This window comes from Myxocyprinus asiaticus, chromosome 24 (genome assembly GCF_019703515.2).
Source record: "Myxocyprinus asiaticus isolate MX2 ecotype Aquarium Trade chromosome 24, UBuf_Myxa_2, whole genome shotgun sequence".
In the NCBI taxonomy this organism is placed as follows: Eukaryota; Metazoa; Chordata; class Actinopteri; order Cypriniformes; family Catostomidae; genus Myxocyprinus; species Myxocyprinus asiaticus.
The window spans coordinates 31235204-31250488 of NC_059367.1; the positions used below are offsets into that span (position 1 = coordinate 31235204).

General features: G+C 36.3%; 2 protein-coding genes across 3 annotated transcripts in view; one reads left to right on the top strand and one right to left on the bottom strand.

Annotated features, from left to right (window-relative positions):
- Positions 1–2485, bottom strand: part of LOC127414911 (glutathione hydrolase 1 proenzyme-like) — a 10407-nt gene extending 7922 nt beyond the window's left edge. Inside the window, exons 1-3 of the mRNA XM_051653307.1 lie at positions 2457–2485; positions 1387–1488; positions 508–684 (exon numbers count right to left, since the gene is read on the bottom strand). Of these exons, the coding sequence (XP_051509267.1) occupies positions 508–684; positions 1387–1488; positions 2457–2485 (308 nt within the window). The remainder of the gene's footprint in view (positions 1–507; positions 685–1386; positions 1489–2456) is intronic.
- Positions 2486–7022: 4537 nt separating this feature from the next.
- The window catches only part of LOC127414829 (leucine-rich repeat-containing protein 75B-like), a 48423-nt gene continuing 40160 nt past the window's right edge, over positions 7023–15285 (top strand). For both annotated transcript variants that reach the window (XM_051653165.1, XM_051653163.1), the window contains exon 1: positions 7023–7587. In XM_051653165.1, coding sequence (XP_051509125.1) covers positions 7300–7587 — 288 coding nt within the window. In that variant the 5' untranslated portion in view covers positions 7023–7299. The remainder of the gene's footprint in view (positions 7588–15285) is intronic.

Genomic DNA, 15285 nt, shown 5'->3' on the forward strand with positions numbered 1-15285 from the left:
AAAGAATGCTGTATATATGCAAGTGAAGAACAGTGGCTGTAGGCACTGAAAGTGGTAACTTGAAATGTTACCTCAAAGTTGCATTACTAATGGGTAGCACTTTATTTTACAGTATAAATGTGTAGTAACAAGAGATACTTACCTGAAGTGTTCGTAAATGGTAACTAATATGACATTTTATTGTACTTTCCAATGGTACATACATCGTAATTATGTTGTACCTCCAGACAAGTGTGAGATAATAACAGGCACTTACTTATGGTATACGTACATGGTAACTTATACAAAACATTACCGTACTTACCAATGGTACATACATGGTAAATATGTAGTACTAACTTATATTAAACTTTACAGTCCTAAAACTAATTTCAGGTAGAAATAGCTCCTTAAGGTTACAATTGCAAGTTACCACTTTTTAACAGTGTATACACTCTACCAGGAACATACATACATACTGTACATACCTGTATATTTAAACATGGCTTATGGTCTTTAAAATCCTACCTTCCAACCTCAGAGCACTTTCCAGCATCTGCTGCCACGGCTGCTTTTGAATAGAAATGATCTGAGGGGGCAGTGAATCTTTTATTTGCAATCCCCAAAAAGATGCCCAGCAAGAAACCCACTGCAGCCACAAGCAAGGCCACCAGCCCAGCAACAAGAGACTTCTTGACCATTTTCCTATAAAGGGAATATGTAATACCTGAGATAAAATAACAACAACATCTGAATGCATGCTTTAATACAAGACATTTGTGTGATATTTATACATTATACAAAAAGAAGATAAAATGCCTTTAATTTTGCAGACTGGGATGTGCTTATCTCCATACCTCTATATCTGATTTTTAAATTATGTCATGTAAATAAATAAAAAGTTGTTGCATGAACACACTTTTTAAGTCTGGATCTTTACTAAAAAATGACTTACAGTAAATGGCTTGTTTCTCACCAAAACCTATCATATGCTTTCAGAACATTTGGAATCTGATGCAAAAATCTCATGGACAGCTTATATTAAACTCTTGGGTCCTTTTAAAGCTTTAAAGTGAGTCACTATCCACTGCTATTGTACTGAAAAGATGTACTAGGATATTCATTAAAGCAACTTCTTTTGTGTTCCACATAAGAAAGAAAGTCATATGGGTTTATGTTAGTGGATGCTGTTATCAAGGATCAGTATCCACAGCAACATGATCAATATGATAATGGAATATGTAACCCAAGGCAGTCATGCAAGATTATAAATCTCCAGATTTTAGAGAACTGTTCCCCTCCAAAAAAATAAAAAATAAAAATAAATAAATAAATAAATAAATAAAAAAGAGAAAGAAATAGAAATGAAACATATAACATAATATATTTATATTTATGTTACATCACCTTTTCAACTTGTGTTGTTCATGAATGGAAAATCGGCAGTAAACCTTGGGTATTTTTTTAGGAGAACCACACAACAATGAAATGTCACCCAGTTCAAAGGACCTGACAGTTATACAATATCATCACTCTTTCCATTGGTACTGTGAGTTTAATCAAAATGTTCAGCATTCAGAGTACAACGTCATTGCGCGTCACAATTTTTTTTCTGTTGCAGGAGCACAGCATACAGAGTTGAGAGAGAGTTCATTCACTGTAAAGACTCATTTTAAAGTTTAGTTGTATCAACTACCTTTTCTGAGTTGACACAACTAAAATTTCATGCCAACTTGTTAAGTTTTGATTCTATGAACATGTACTTAAGTTGGATTAACAATCGTATTTGCCATTTCATCTCACTTAACAAAGTTGACTGAAAAAGCAAAGATTTGCCAACTCCCAGCATGCATTGCAGCATGAATAAAAAATGCAATTTTTGCGATTTGTGGACTTGATTTGTGCTGTTTTTGTCATTACTGTTAGTTAATAGTTGTGTGGTGATGTTCATAGCTCATATTTTATTTAACAGTGTTTGCTGAGTGTCACCATTACTGAACTTTGTACTGAAAACTCAGTGAAAATTAATATTCTACCTTTGCTGGTGATCACATCAAAACGTCAGGTGCTGCAATGCATCCTAGGCAGCTCTGTGTGTCACGATATTAAAGTTAATTAAACAAAACCTGTTAAATCCAGAAAACATAATAAAAAACTGGTATGTTAATGGATTATTAAATTGTCTCTACAAAACTTCTTAAGTTGAGAAAACTTGATAATTCTTGTTAATGTAACTTGACTGAGTCAAAGCAAAAAGACAACTAGCTTAAGTCAAGTTGAGTGAACACATTTTTTTTACAGTGTCTTTTGCGTGTAAATCCAAGCCTTACAACTGTCACACAATATGCAAGCCCTGACTTTTATTGGACCACCTTTCCTTTTGTACTCCACTTTTATGCCAGGACAGTCTGAGCAGATGCTTGATAGTAGATAGTAGGAAGACAATCTTCAATAATAGATGACATTACATGACATACCTCAGAGTTGATTTTGTCTGGTGAACCATGACCCTGGCCCAGAAACTGAAAGCCTCTTTTCTTGTGGATGTATCAAGAAATCTAGAGAATACTGGGACTGAGGACAGATATAATCTGTGCTACTTAAAATTGAATTCGGTTATAGAACAAACTGGTCCAAAGAATGTCCGGACCTTAAATAGTGATTGGCTAGTCAGACAGGATGATTTCACAAAAATACTGAAGAGCAAGACACGCATTACTCACAGGTAATTGCCTCACCCTGTTTTTAAAAGCTTAAGAGCTTTCAGAGACCAAACGTACCAATCACTGAGACCAAATGTACTCCTGATGATGATTCATTCACCATACCTTTATCTTGGTAACATACAGTATGAACAAAAAACATAAAGTGGGGTCCAAAAGTCTGAGACCACATTGAAAATCTAAGATTTTTTTTTATAACGATTGATGCTATTTGCACTAAATGTAAATAATAGATAGATACTATTTGGACCCTGGTGCAAATAGTGCCAACCTCTACTCCTAATCCTAACCCTAACCTTCTCTTACGATAATTAACCATAGTTTTACTACATGATCATAGTTTAACTATGGGATTTTGTAGAAAAATCCTAGTAACCACAAAATCAACCATGGTTACTACAGTTTTGATTGCTAAAATATTGCTATATTAAAACCGTTGGTTAATTTCAAGAGGGTTAGTTTCCCGAGACTTTCGCAAGAAGAGTGGAACAATGGATCATCAGGTTTTACACAATTTTGTGGAGTCCATCCCAGCTCTAATGTATACTATCAAAACAAAAGCAAGACATGGCAAATATTATAAGAAATTCTGAAATTCATGTCATTTTTCCAATTTAACGTATCACTCAAATTTTAATACGGATAATATTATTTATAATGAAAAATATTGTATTAAATAAGAAATTAATGTTCTCAGACTTTTGCACTCTTTGTTTGATGCAAAACCAAAACATAAGAGTTATGTAACAGTTACCACCATCTGTTTAGTAAATAGCTGTTTACACGAATCTCGACTTAGAAAATTATATTTTTCCATGGACTCTGCACTTTAGACCAATGACAGAACACTTACAGTAATAATTCTTGTTACTGGCATCAAAGAGCAAAGTTACGTTATAATGTTACCATAAGAACAACCAGTCGTAATGTTACCATAAAAACAACCAGTCAGCACTTTTCTGCGCAGGATAGGACACATAAAGCATCATAAGGCAAGTCCAAGAGACCTTTTGTACTTTCGCCCTCAGTCCAATCAGTGAGTCTCAGCAGGGATGGCAGTTTGTCAGTATTTGTCTTCAGGTCCTCCCATCATGTGTTATGCACTGTGCAGGATTTATTAATATGCATTGTCATGAACCCAAAATTAATTGTCGAGTAAATAGATAAAAAGCATCTGTGTGCAAGGAGGTGTATCTGGTTTGTGTGCGTGTGTGTGCCAGTACTGACAGAGAAAGTTAATCACTTGACAAGCACAATTCTTTTAGCTTGTATTTCATTATTCATATATTTTTTATTTTTTTTTAGATTGAAACAGGAAGTTTTGGCAAGACATATCGAAGTACTCCTTAAAAAAAAAAAAAAAAAAAAAAAAAAAAAATAGGCAGTATCTTAGGTTTCATCACAGTCATGAACCATGATTTGCTCCTTTGCTGGTCTGATGCAGGAGGGCTGTGTAGTACATCATGAGTCATCAACATTTGTGGTCCATTTTCCTGGAAGGGAAAGACTGTACATTTTAAATATGTACATGTGCTAAAAGTGAATGTTGACCATGTTTAGGAGCACACTAGCATATTGACCTGTTTCATGTGGTGTCACTGTATGATCACACTACCATGTTTGTGGACAAAATTCAATATACCTTCAATGTGCTGTGCTGTGGGATGCGGCAAAAGCCAGCTAAATTTTGTTTCTATTTATAAATCTTGAAAAGGTGAGACTGCTGTTTAATTACCAGAGCCAAAATGTAATTTTCTTTCAATAAAGATTTATATTTTAAGTGACACAGCTTCATTTCACCAAAGCCAAGCAGCGATGACAGAGCACAATCTTTGCTCATTAATTCCGACATGTCAATTATCTATAGTTATATATTACTAGTTATATTGTTATATATTATATAGTAGATATTTAATGTTTATATACTAATGTTAGTCAATAAACAACACAGCATAAGATCATGAAGCAAAGACATTAGTCACACCACCAGATCACGATGTAAAACACTAATATGCTTCGTTTGCTTTCTGTGTATACTTCATGAGTTAAAAACAGCTCTTACATAGATACAGATGAGATCATCACAGATGTTTTGTAATTTTTACCAAATCAGAACAGAAAACAACACAAACATTTGTAAGTTCTGAATGAGAGATGTTTACCGTGATGTACCGTTAGGCGTTTGCACTCATCCGTCAAACATCAGACTCGCCAGCATACGGAGATAAACCGTGTATAAAATATATTTAAATGTCTGCAAAAGTCAAATTTGGCAATATTTGTGCTGACCTCAGACCTGTATAGACTTTTCCTGGGACTTTGCATGGGTCAAAAGCATTTTTTGAAGTTTTTCTTGAGATTGTTTTACGGATGTTTTTCCATTCACCGCCATTGTTTTCTCCCGCTGATGGTCACAAATATGGCGGCTGAGGGGGAAAAGTGACGTCACTGAATCAGGTCAATAGACCCCCCCCCCCCATATTATTTATACTATGATAAATGGAAACATGGGTAAATGCTTCATGCTGCGACCCCCCAGTGTTCAAGCCAAATCTACGCCCTTGACCTCAAAGCTAACACACATGTACTAAAAGCCATACAAATTTCATGGGATCTTTAACTAAGCCCAAAGTACAGTATACTTCGGTCAGACACGAACGCTCGTACAGGACGCGTGATGCAAATCTCGTCATCAGCAGAGTGCTTGAACACTGAACGTGAGCAGTCCGATTTTTCTAGCCTTGTGTCTTTGAACAATTATTCCAAAATTATTGTTTAGTATGCGCATGTGACTGGAGTTATTTATACTAATTAGTGGGTCCACAAGATGGCAACACTCACAGCTAAGCCATTGCTGTCACGAAGAAGGGCTAGAAGAAGATGTAATCGCTGCTAAACAATTGGAGACGTAGATAAAAACAACAACAGTGGATTTGCACGTCAAGAACGTGTGTGTGAGAAGGTCAGGAGATGCCTGCATTTGTATACTCAAGTCCAAATAATTAAGACATCTTTATGGATCGAAACTCTTGACGATAAATAGTCCGGTGTCTCATAGCAGTCATAGCGTGCATGCGTCAATCACTTGTGTATGCGCGCACAGTCATATGGAGTATTTTTTGACAGGATCACTGAGCGTTTGTGCCAAAATCGAAGTATACTTTGGGCTTTATCCGCTTGAATTTTAGAGAATTGATTTGAAGTACTTTTACATGCGTTAACATGACAAACAGGCTGTGATGCAGTTTGTGATATACTAATTCCATGCTGATGAACCATTGACTAACAATCTACCTAGGTTAGTGGTAACAGTACCTATACCAGAGAACTTTTATACTGAGATAACAACCTCTGCGTTTTTACCATAGGAGACAGCGTGACAGTCAACTAGCATGTCACAACAGTAAGTCACCGCTTGCGGATACCATACGAATGAACGGGGAGAGCCGTAAATGACACCAACCTGTCGCAAAATTGTCGATGTATTCTCTAATAAAACAGAAATTTTATCATAGCATAGTTCTTTAGTATAGTTTGTTATTTAGTATAGTATTATAGTTCCAAAATGATTGTTAAGCGTAAAACATGTTAAAGATTAGCGGACAGGAGTTATTCATTATTCATTAAAGGATCTGCTGTTTCTTCACAAAAGAAGTTTATTCAGCGTACTGAAGCATCTCCTCCATAGACATCAATTTAAAAAAACGGCCTCTTGTCTTCTTGCAAGTGACTGCCCATAATATCTATTTATGCTAACCTTGTAGGTTTGGTAGAAGGGCTCTGGCACCTACACTCATGTTTGAAGCAACACTGTAAACTGTATAATGTAGGATCAGTTTTTGAGTTTTCCCCACCTATTTTTATAAATTAGTCGCTAATGCTAGTTTACTTAGGTTGTGACACTAGCAGTGCTAGCTGTAAGGGCCGTAGCTAGTGGGGTGAAAGATGGTAACGATTCTAGGGGCCCACAGGTCCAGGGGGCCCCCACAACTAATTCTAAACTTTATTTTTTTTTTATTAGGAAAGGGGCCCTGACCAATATACAGTCAGGGGGCCCAGAATACCTTGCTACGGCCCTGTTTGCTGTACAACAACTAGTTGTTGTACCAGCAGAACCCCATGTATAACCCCATACACGAGGTGAATTCACCATTTATTGAATAAACTGAAATAAAAATCAATTGTTTTGATTCTCCCCTGCACGTCTGTCTTGGCATGTGTGGCACATATGAATCACTGCTGGCCAAGTGCCTGACAGAATTCTCTAATGATCCACGCGTGGTGCTGTGGAGAGCATTCACCACCATCCATCCACTGAATACCACCAACTAGAGCATCAGGCGAACGTGTCCTACTGAGAACAAACACAAATACAACGCCGTGAGAGTTGAGCTTGAAAAGAAAACGCTAAAGCAAATGTTATATTTTTGTGTCACAGTATGAACTGAAGAAAGAACATTAGAACAAGCGCGCGCGCCCGTCCAGGTAAAACGAGTACGTGGTCTTTAAGTTCGAACCGATGTGGCGACTGCTAGGCGTTATCGTCCTGAGGATCGTAATTAAAGTGTAACATTATTACTTTATTGTAATTTCAACAATGGGCTCCAGGCTCAGCCGTCAAAACAGTCTCGACAACGAGAATTTTTCACGGAGGCGACGGAAGCATCTAGACAGCACGGGAGAGAACGAGCGGAGCGCGAGCCGCGGCAGCGGAGACTTCTTGTTTACATCGCTGATGCTCAAGTCGGAGAAGCTGCCGGGGATGCTGAGGAGAGCCAACCACAGCCCTTATGTCAGACGAGTCGCCTGGATCCGAGAGATGCAGAAGCTTCTACGGGAGAGGAAGATAGAAGAGGCGACGGACGTGCTCAAACTGTTGAGGAAGGTGAGGGCAAATGTCCTGCAGTGCAAAATAAACACGTGCATCCTATTAACTGACACTGGGCAACTATAAAACATGCATGAGTTTAGTCTCTCTCTCTCTCTTTATTGTTATTGCATGTTTTTGTGTAGCATATGTAGCCCCTGGTTAAGTTTCAATCAGTGATAGTGTACAAACGTTGCACAGATACATCAATAGCCTTATACACATGGACAAGAATATCATTACTGTAAGAAAAACGTCATACTAATCTTTGTAAATGAAATAAACAGATACAGCATATAAGGCACACGGTAAGGTTAAATGTTGTCACACTGTTTGGCATTTCAACTTTAGACATACATCGTGCATCTTGTTTTATAGTGCTGCAGTGGGAAATCATTTCTAATTTCTAATTTGTTGCTCATATTATTTTTTGCTTACGCTAAAACGTAATACTTGTGTCTTCTGGATGTTACCACATTTGTTCTGTCAGTGTGACCCATAATCTCAAACACAACACTGCATGTCAGTGCAGAGCACCATAGAGAGAAATGATCACTGATGACAGAGGAAGAACAGTAGATCAGGAGGTCAGTCACAAAACTGTGTGTGGGTCAGGATTTGCGTACATTGTTAGGACCCAGTATCCCCACACTGACAAAAATTTGGAGTGAGGTTTACTTATAAAAATGAAATTGCTAGTAAATTTAAGAGACCATATTTTCAAGTAAGGACTAAACACAATTCTTTGTGGCTTTAATTAGAAATTCTCAAGTAAAGTTTACTTTGCAGTACTCTGCAAGTAAATTGTATTCACTCTTTGTTCGTACATTTTACTGAAAAACTGTAGCACTGAATTAACCCATGCTTTTAAAAGTGCTTTTTAAACATTGTTAATCATGGAAGCTTTCCACAGGGAAGTTTACTGCACGGTATGTAATCTATAAGACATCACCTTGCATTACAGGTTATAAAACCAAATGAGCTGCGCACGCAGACCTCAACACTTGGTGCACAAAACACTGTGATGGGAACAATCAACAGATCTTTTTATTTTATTTTATCATGAACAGGTAATTGTGAGTGAAAATGAACTTCAAACTTCACAAAACAAGAAGTTACCAAACATAACATCAAAATCAACAATAAAAATGGTGTAAATAAACTTGCAAACAGGGAAACCATGCAAGCTCATTAATTATTCAAGCCCGGTGCATGCTGGGAATACCAGCTTCGAAGTCAAGTAAAATTGATTTATTTTACTCAGATTAGCAAATAAACATGACAAGGTTTTCTACTTTAGGATTAATACATGATGACACACTGTAAAGATAACAATCATAAATAATATTTACTTATAAGCTAGAGCATTCATTTTTACATGTTTCAGTTGAGTACAAATGTAGAAGTTACTTAATATTTTCAAGTTCACTCTTTACCTTTATCAATGTAGAAAGTACTTCATCTTTACTGCTATATTTACTTCACCACAAAATAATTTTTTAAAAGTATTTGTACTAAAACCTGAAACCACCTACGTTGTGGAGACCAGCCAAGGGAATAAGTCAAAATAATGAAAGAAAAACAAACACGTTGCACACGTGTGTTTGTATGTGTAAGAATATAAAAAAGAGAGGTGGGTTGGAATAAATGCATAACAGACTCCATGCAGAAGTAGAAAGCACTTATGTAAATAAACAATGATATGTGAAATTATATATAATGCTGTTTAAAGTGTTTTAAATGAGATTTGTAGATCTCTGAGCTCTGCATGAAAACATATTGTTGTGATCAACTGCCACATTCTTTTACAGAGAACTACATCATTAAATCACAATCAGATTGCTTTTCATTGATAATGGATTGTAACGAAGTGCCATACCTAAACCTCATGGCTGCTGTATTACCATGCTGGGCTGCATGTTTTTAAAGTTCACCCACAAATGAAAATCGTATCATCATTTACACATCATTCTTTTTTCTGTGAAATGCAGACATTATGAAAAGAAAATATTGTACATACTATACACTTTATACAGGTTTGGGACATTTTAAGAGTGAGTTAATGATGATAGAAGTTTTATTTTTGAGTGATCTATTCTGTAAATGGTTTCAGGGACCAGAATACTCTAATAATTTTGAAGGCTCTCAGCACAGCACATATATTCACTGGAGAAAAAAAGAGAAAAACGGAAGGCTGACATTTTCCCCTTGCTGTGTTGAAAGTATTGATATGAGGGCAGAACCTGTCACAGTTTCTGAGATCCAGTTCCCTTTACTGTCCCGTTGCGATGTTATGTGATCTCTTTGTCCAAACATGATAAAAAGATGCAGCCACGCCTCATAATAATACAGTTTTGAACTAGTTCTGGGAGAGCATTTTAGATTATTCCCCTACCCTGACAATCAATCAGTGCAACTCTATAACACAGCTTCTCTCTCTCTCTCGATGTCTTCATTCTGCAGCTGCTTGGCTTGCCTCCTCGTTCCAAATAGGATCAAATTCTGTGCTGTTGCTAATCTAAATTGGCTACTGTTGATTTTCATCTGTTGTTTTGATAAGAAAGCATCTGCCAAGAATATAAATGAAATTTCAATAAATTTTGAGAAGAACCTGCAATGCTTTTGAAATGAACAGTTTGTATAAGAGAGCTTTTGCAGACTTTCTTGTAAATGTTATTAAAATGTCCAGTGTTAAAGGCAAAATGTAAAATGCAAAAATATGACACAAACGCAAAAATATGACTGTTTTCAATAGGGGTGCACAATGTATCGGTCTCTGATAACTGGGAAAATCAAAATTGCACCTATAGTGTGAAGTCGAGAATCCAAGCTTTTAAACAACACAAATTTTGTTTCAAGCAAGTAGCTAACAGTTTCAGTTTAAAGGCTTAAATCCCAAAAAGTTAAATTATTGGTTATCGGTATTGTCCACAATGAGCTGTGAATTATCGTTATCTGTATCGGCCTAGAAATTAGGGATAGGCATTTTCAAATATTTTGTAGTCGAGTACTCTAACCCACAAAAAATGAGTACCCGATTACTCGTAAATTAAAATACACGTTAAAAATAACACGTATGACATGTATGTGAATCTTATATTTCGTTCTATTCACAAACGTTATCATGCACAGTTTCAAAATAAGATAACTTCTACAAACTATGCTTTTCTTTTGTGAAAAAAATTAAATGAACAATATTCATTTATAAAAATGTAAAACAATCAAACAAACAAAAAGATTTAAAAATAACCGTAAAAAACATTTGCACTCACCTGGAGCTTTCATAGAAACCAATACTGATGACATTAGGGTAATGCACAGATATAAACTCTAAGTCTACATAAAGGCTATCACATTTTTATAATTTCACACATTATAATTCATAAAAACAAGTGGTGAAAGTTGGCTTTTTATAAAATGCGCTCTGCCGGTGTTTAGAGATTTATCATACATACCTTGATACGCTTCTGAGTTTCTTTTACCGCTTCACATTTTCTTTTTTTATACCAATAAAAGCTGATCCTCGTCTGTTGGTTTGCATGACTCCAACAAGAACTGAATACAAATTGTAGAATTCAATAAGAATCACAATATTACAAGTATTGCCACACTATGCTTTCAAAAGTACAGATGCCATTTTATCTTCTTATCTCATCCAACACCTCGATGACACACATCTACAGCACCCCCAATTGACTCAATTGTAGCGAGATGTTTTGAGAGATTCAGAGGGAAAACAGTGTAATGCCGCACTCACGGCAGGCAAATGCGTAAAGGAAAATTAATTTGTGATTTTCGAGTAGCAATTTTAATACTTGATTAGCTGGTGCAGAATGAGTACTCGATTACTTGTGCACATCCCTACTAGAAATTCTATATCTGTGTATCTCTAGTTTTCAAAAATGTTTCCCTGAACACTCCTTCTCTTCCACTGGTTGAACAAACAGATAGTCCTGCCCCAAAATCCAGCCATTGTTTGAGCCAGTGTTGCTACGTCAAGATGTTCAAACAAACCGCAATGTTTTAATAGCGCCAGTGTTGACTTTTTTCAGGGAATTTAACCTACGAATGGCTTACATATAGTTGTCTCTGCATATTAAGCTGGTAAAGGAGGAAGTATTTTAACATAGAAAAAAAAACTTTAATCTTTAACTTGGTACTAGGAGAAATAGCTTTATTTCAGAAAGATACACAATTTTTTCTTTGTTCAAAGAGGAAGTAACAGGTTTCTGAGGTACTCAAATCTACTACACTGAAACATTTGTATATTTCTATGCATTTAATATATTTTAGTGAAGAGGTTTGCACTTTATTTTGCATCAGCATAAGTACACCCTCATAGCGGGTCAACATTTTATGTACAAAAGGCCATAGACATCAAGAGCAGGGCTTACACTGCCAGCAGATCTCTTAGTCACTTGTGTTTTGCACTCTCATCTCATGTTTTCACTCTTTTATGTAATTTCCCCCTGTTAGCCTATCTGCTGTCTGTTATCATCCCATTGTTTTTTCTGCTCCATCTCAGATTACATGTTACATGTGGAAACAGTGCGCTTTTGTATGTTATACCGAGTTCGTCTCTCTTCGTCATTATTCATTACTGAATAATTATATGCATTATATTGCATTTCTACAACGTCATTGGAAATTTTTGCTCTTAGGTGATGCTGCATTTTCGCCATGAGCGCAACACAAAAAATACTGAGCGGACTTGTAGTATTGGACTCGTCCACACGTGCAAAATAAGTTATTTGTTGTTATTTTCTCCCTCAATCACAATATATGCATATTATGGAATATATGGAGAATACACTAATGTAGGCTACTGTAATGCTCCTTTACATGATTATGTGTTCATGACGTGTTGTTTGCAAATATGTAGAATATTCTATGACCATGCTTGATTTAATGATGAGCCATTATTGGCCTATTTAGGTGACAGATTTCATTTATAGTTAAATTAATGGTGAAGTAGGCTAAATGATTCCATTAGATGATTTGCAAATCTATTAGGAATAATCAGCGGTTTACATAATGTCTGTTTGTTGGTTTGCATCGTCAGACACTGCGATCCTTTTTTTTAAACTGGCTCGATGATTAATGTAAAATTTGTATGATTTTTCTATTTATATCGGCAGTCATGCGTAAACCAAACGTCCCTATGCTCCCTAAATATAAAAAATGTTCAGTTAAGATTTTGAATATTCTGACTGCTATTCTTCTGTTCCACGATGCATCATATTAATTTCTAATACCTAGTGAATATAAAACCCTGTGCATTTTTAATCAGTATTCCCATACTGTGCAAACTGTGTCATTACACATGGCTGAAAAATAATTTAGAGCTAAAAAGACATAAATGCAGTGGTTGTTAACGGTACATGTCACTTAATTGTGCTTCAGATTTGCACACCCTGTTTTCCCATGGCACACCCAGAGCCTTGTTTCAGGCTAATCCACTGGTCCCTCTCACAGGATGTGCTGTTAATTACATTGAGAAATTGACGTCCCAGAGCAGAGAGTGTTTTAATCAGCACACAGAGATAGTCTTGGAAACCTATGCTGTGACAAGCATGTCACCTGAGACCCATGGTGAGGTCCTTTGTGTGGACTCTCAGTCTTTATTAAGGCTGACTCACATTATCAGGAAGCAGAGAACTGAAAATGGGTCTCATGTATCAGAGCTGCTATCAGCGCTTAACATTATTTGAATGGACTTTGAAGGGACTGATACTATTTACAAAGATATGTCTTGGTGACAGAGCTAGTAGTGACTTCACGTTGATGAAAAACACTTTTGGCATTCAGGATCTAGATACCAGCTAAAAGGACAAAAAAACAAATTGACAGCCACAAATCTTGCATGATGTAACTTGAGGCGGCCGACAGCCACTACTTGGCATTTTACTTGTCTGTTTCTCAAAAGGGTTGTCATAGAGATACAATAACAAGAATTCTTGGATGTTACCAATCGGAAATGCAAAATAATCGCTGTTTTCAAACAGGTTTCCCATCAAACCAAACCAGATGGTCAGACCCACAGAGCAATGTTTTTATAGCACCACAAAGCCACAGCGTCTACACTTCTCGGTATAATTGACAAATAAATGGTATTCTTATCGATGTCTCTGCATATTAACCTTGTGCGACCCTGCGTACACATGCGTGTACATTGTACTTTGGCTTTGCTATATGCAGCGCATAATTTAAATTAATTTAAACCCACTGAATACTGTTCACAACACTTCAGACTGTCATTTAAGGGTTAAACTTATGATGCACCAAGTCACGTGACACAACAACATGGCGTTGATTTCCGTGAGGCACTTCTACGGGCACAGAGCCAAAAAAAATGCTACTGGTAAGAAACCTCTTAATGTTTTTTTTTTTTCATTTGTTCCTGTTTGGGTGTAAAGAGTAGTGTCTCTAGTTTCATTTGATATGCCACTTTCATTTGTTTTCCACGTGAGCACGCTGATAAACTTGATGTACACATACGTGTATTGTGGGACATTATTCACACAAAAGTTGAAAAAAACAAAAAAAAAAACATGTTAGTTGTTTTGAATAACTTTCCACATGAACAAATCTGTGGTGTATTTTGCTTCATTTTAATATAAATTCTGTTATATTTTATTTTGTTATGACTGTACAATACGGTTCTATTTATTAACATTAGTAAATGCTTTCCTATATTCACTGTGCATTTTCACATTGAGAATCAATGGGTTCATCAAAAAGCTGAAAAATGTTGCTTTCAGAGACTTTATATGGAGTTAGGATGAAAATAAGGTACATTTCAAACTGTTCTGAGATCAGTGCAGACAGACAGCACACTGGAGGTTAAGTCATTCACTAAATAGGGAGCAAGGGGAGTGCATTCACTCCTAAAATCTGGTCAAAAGTTCAGTTTTGGCTGCAGATGATGTTTGGACCACCTCAACATGTTTGGCAGACATGGGACAATGGTAATCAGTACATTACATTATGTGAACAAGTACATTAATATGTGAACATTAATTTTTAGGAAAACTATTTGCTTTAGAAATTTTTGTTTTTATTTTTGCTTGTTTATTAGGTGCTACTAGATACAAAACAAAAAGGGAAATGGAAAATGCACACAGCAGTCACATTTGGGTCTCAGAAATGGGGATAGAAGAAAGTATTTAACATAAAAAACGCACACTTCAGCTTTAAATGAGGGTGAATGTGTAATCAGTAGTTAGAGCTCTATGCCACTAATATTGTTGTGTAATGTCATTGTTTTTCTTTGTGTATGTTCAAACTAATGCTTAAACGAATCTAAAATGATATTCATTAGAGTGACGACACATTGAGAATAAAAATGATCATTATAAGAGCCAAGGATCATTAGATACAACACACATACACACACATAAATATCCAGCTTTCTTATCCTTTAAGAAGCGCGTGCGTGTGTGTGTGTGCGCGCACAAACATGTCTCTACATCTTGTTATGCCCTTTTTTCATATTCTTCTCACTCGCTGTCTGGACCTCATATAACAGTACTGACATTTCCATTTCATGCACACAGTTTAACTCTGTAGACACCAGACTTTATGCATTTTTGCAGACAACATGGCCAACTAGCTTCACCAGAAAGACCATGCTGGTTGACCAGTTGATCAGGTAATTTGTTTCGAAATTTTGTGAAACAATCTTTCCTTATTACTTTTGGATGCACAGAAATTTTG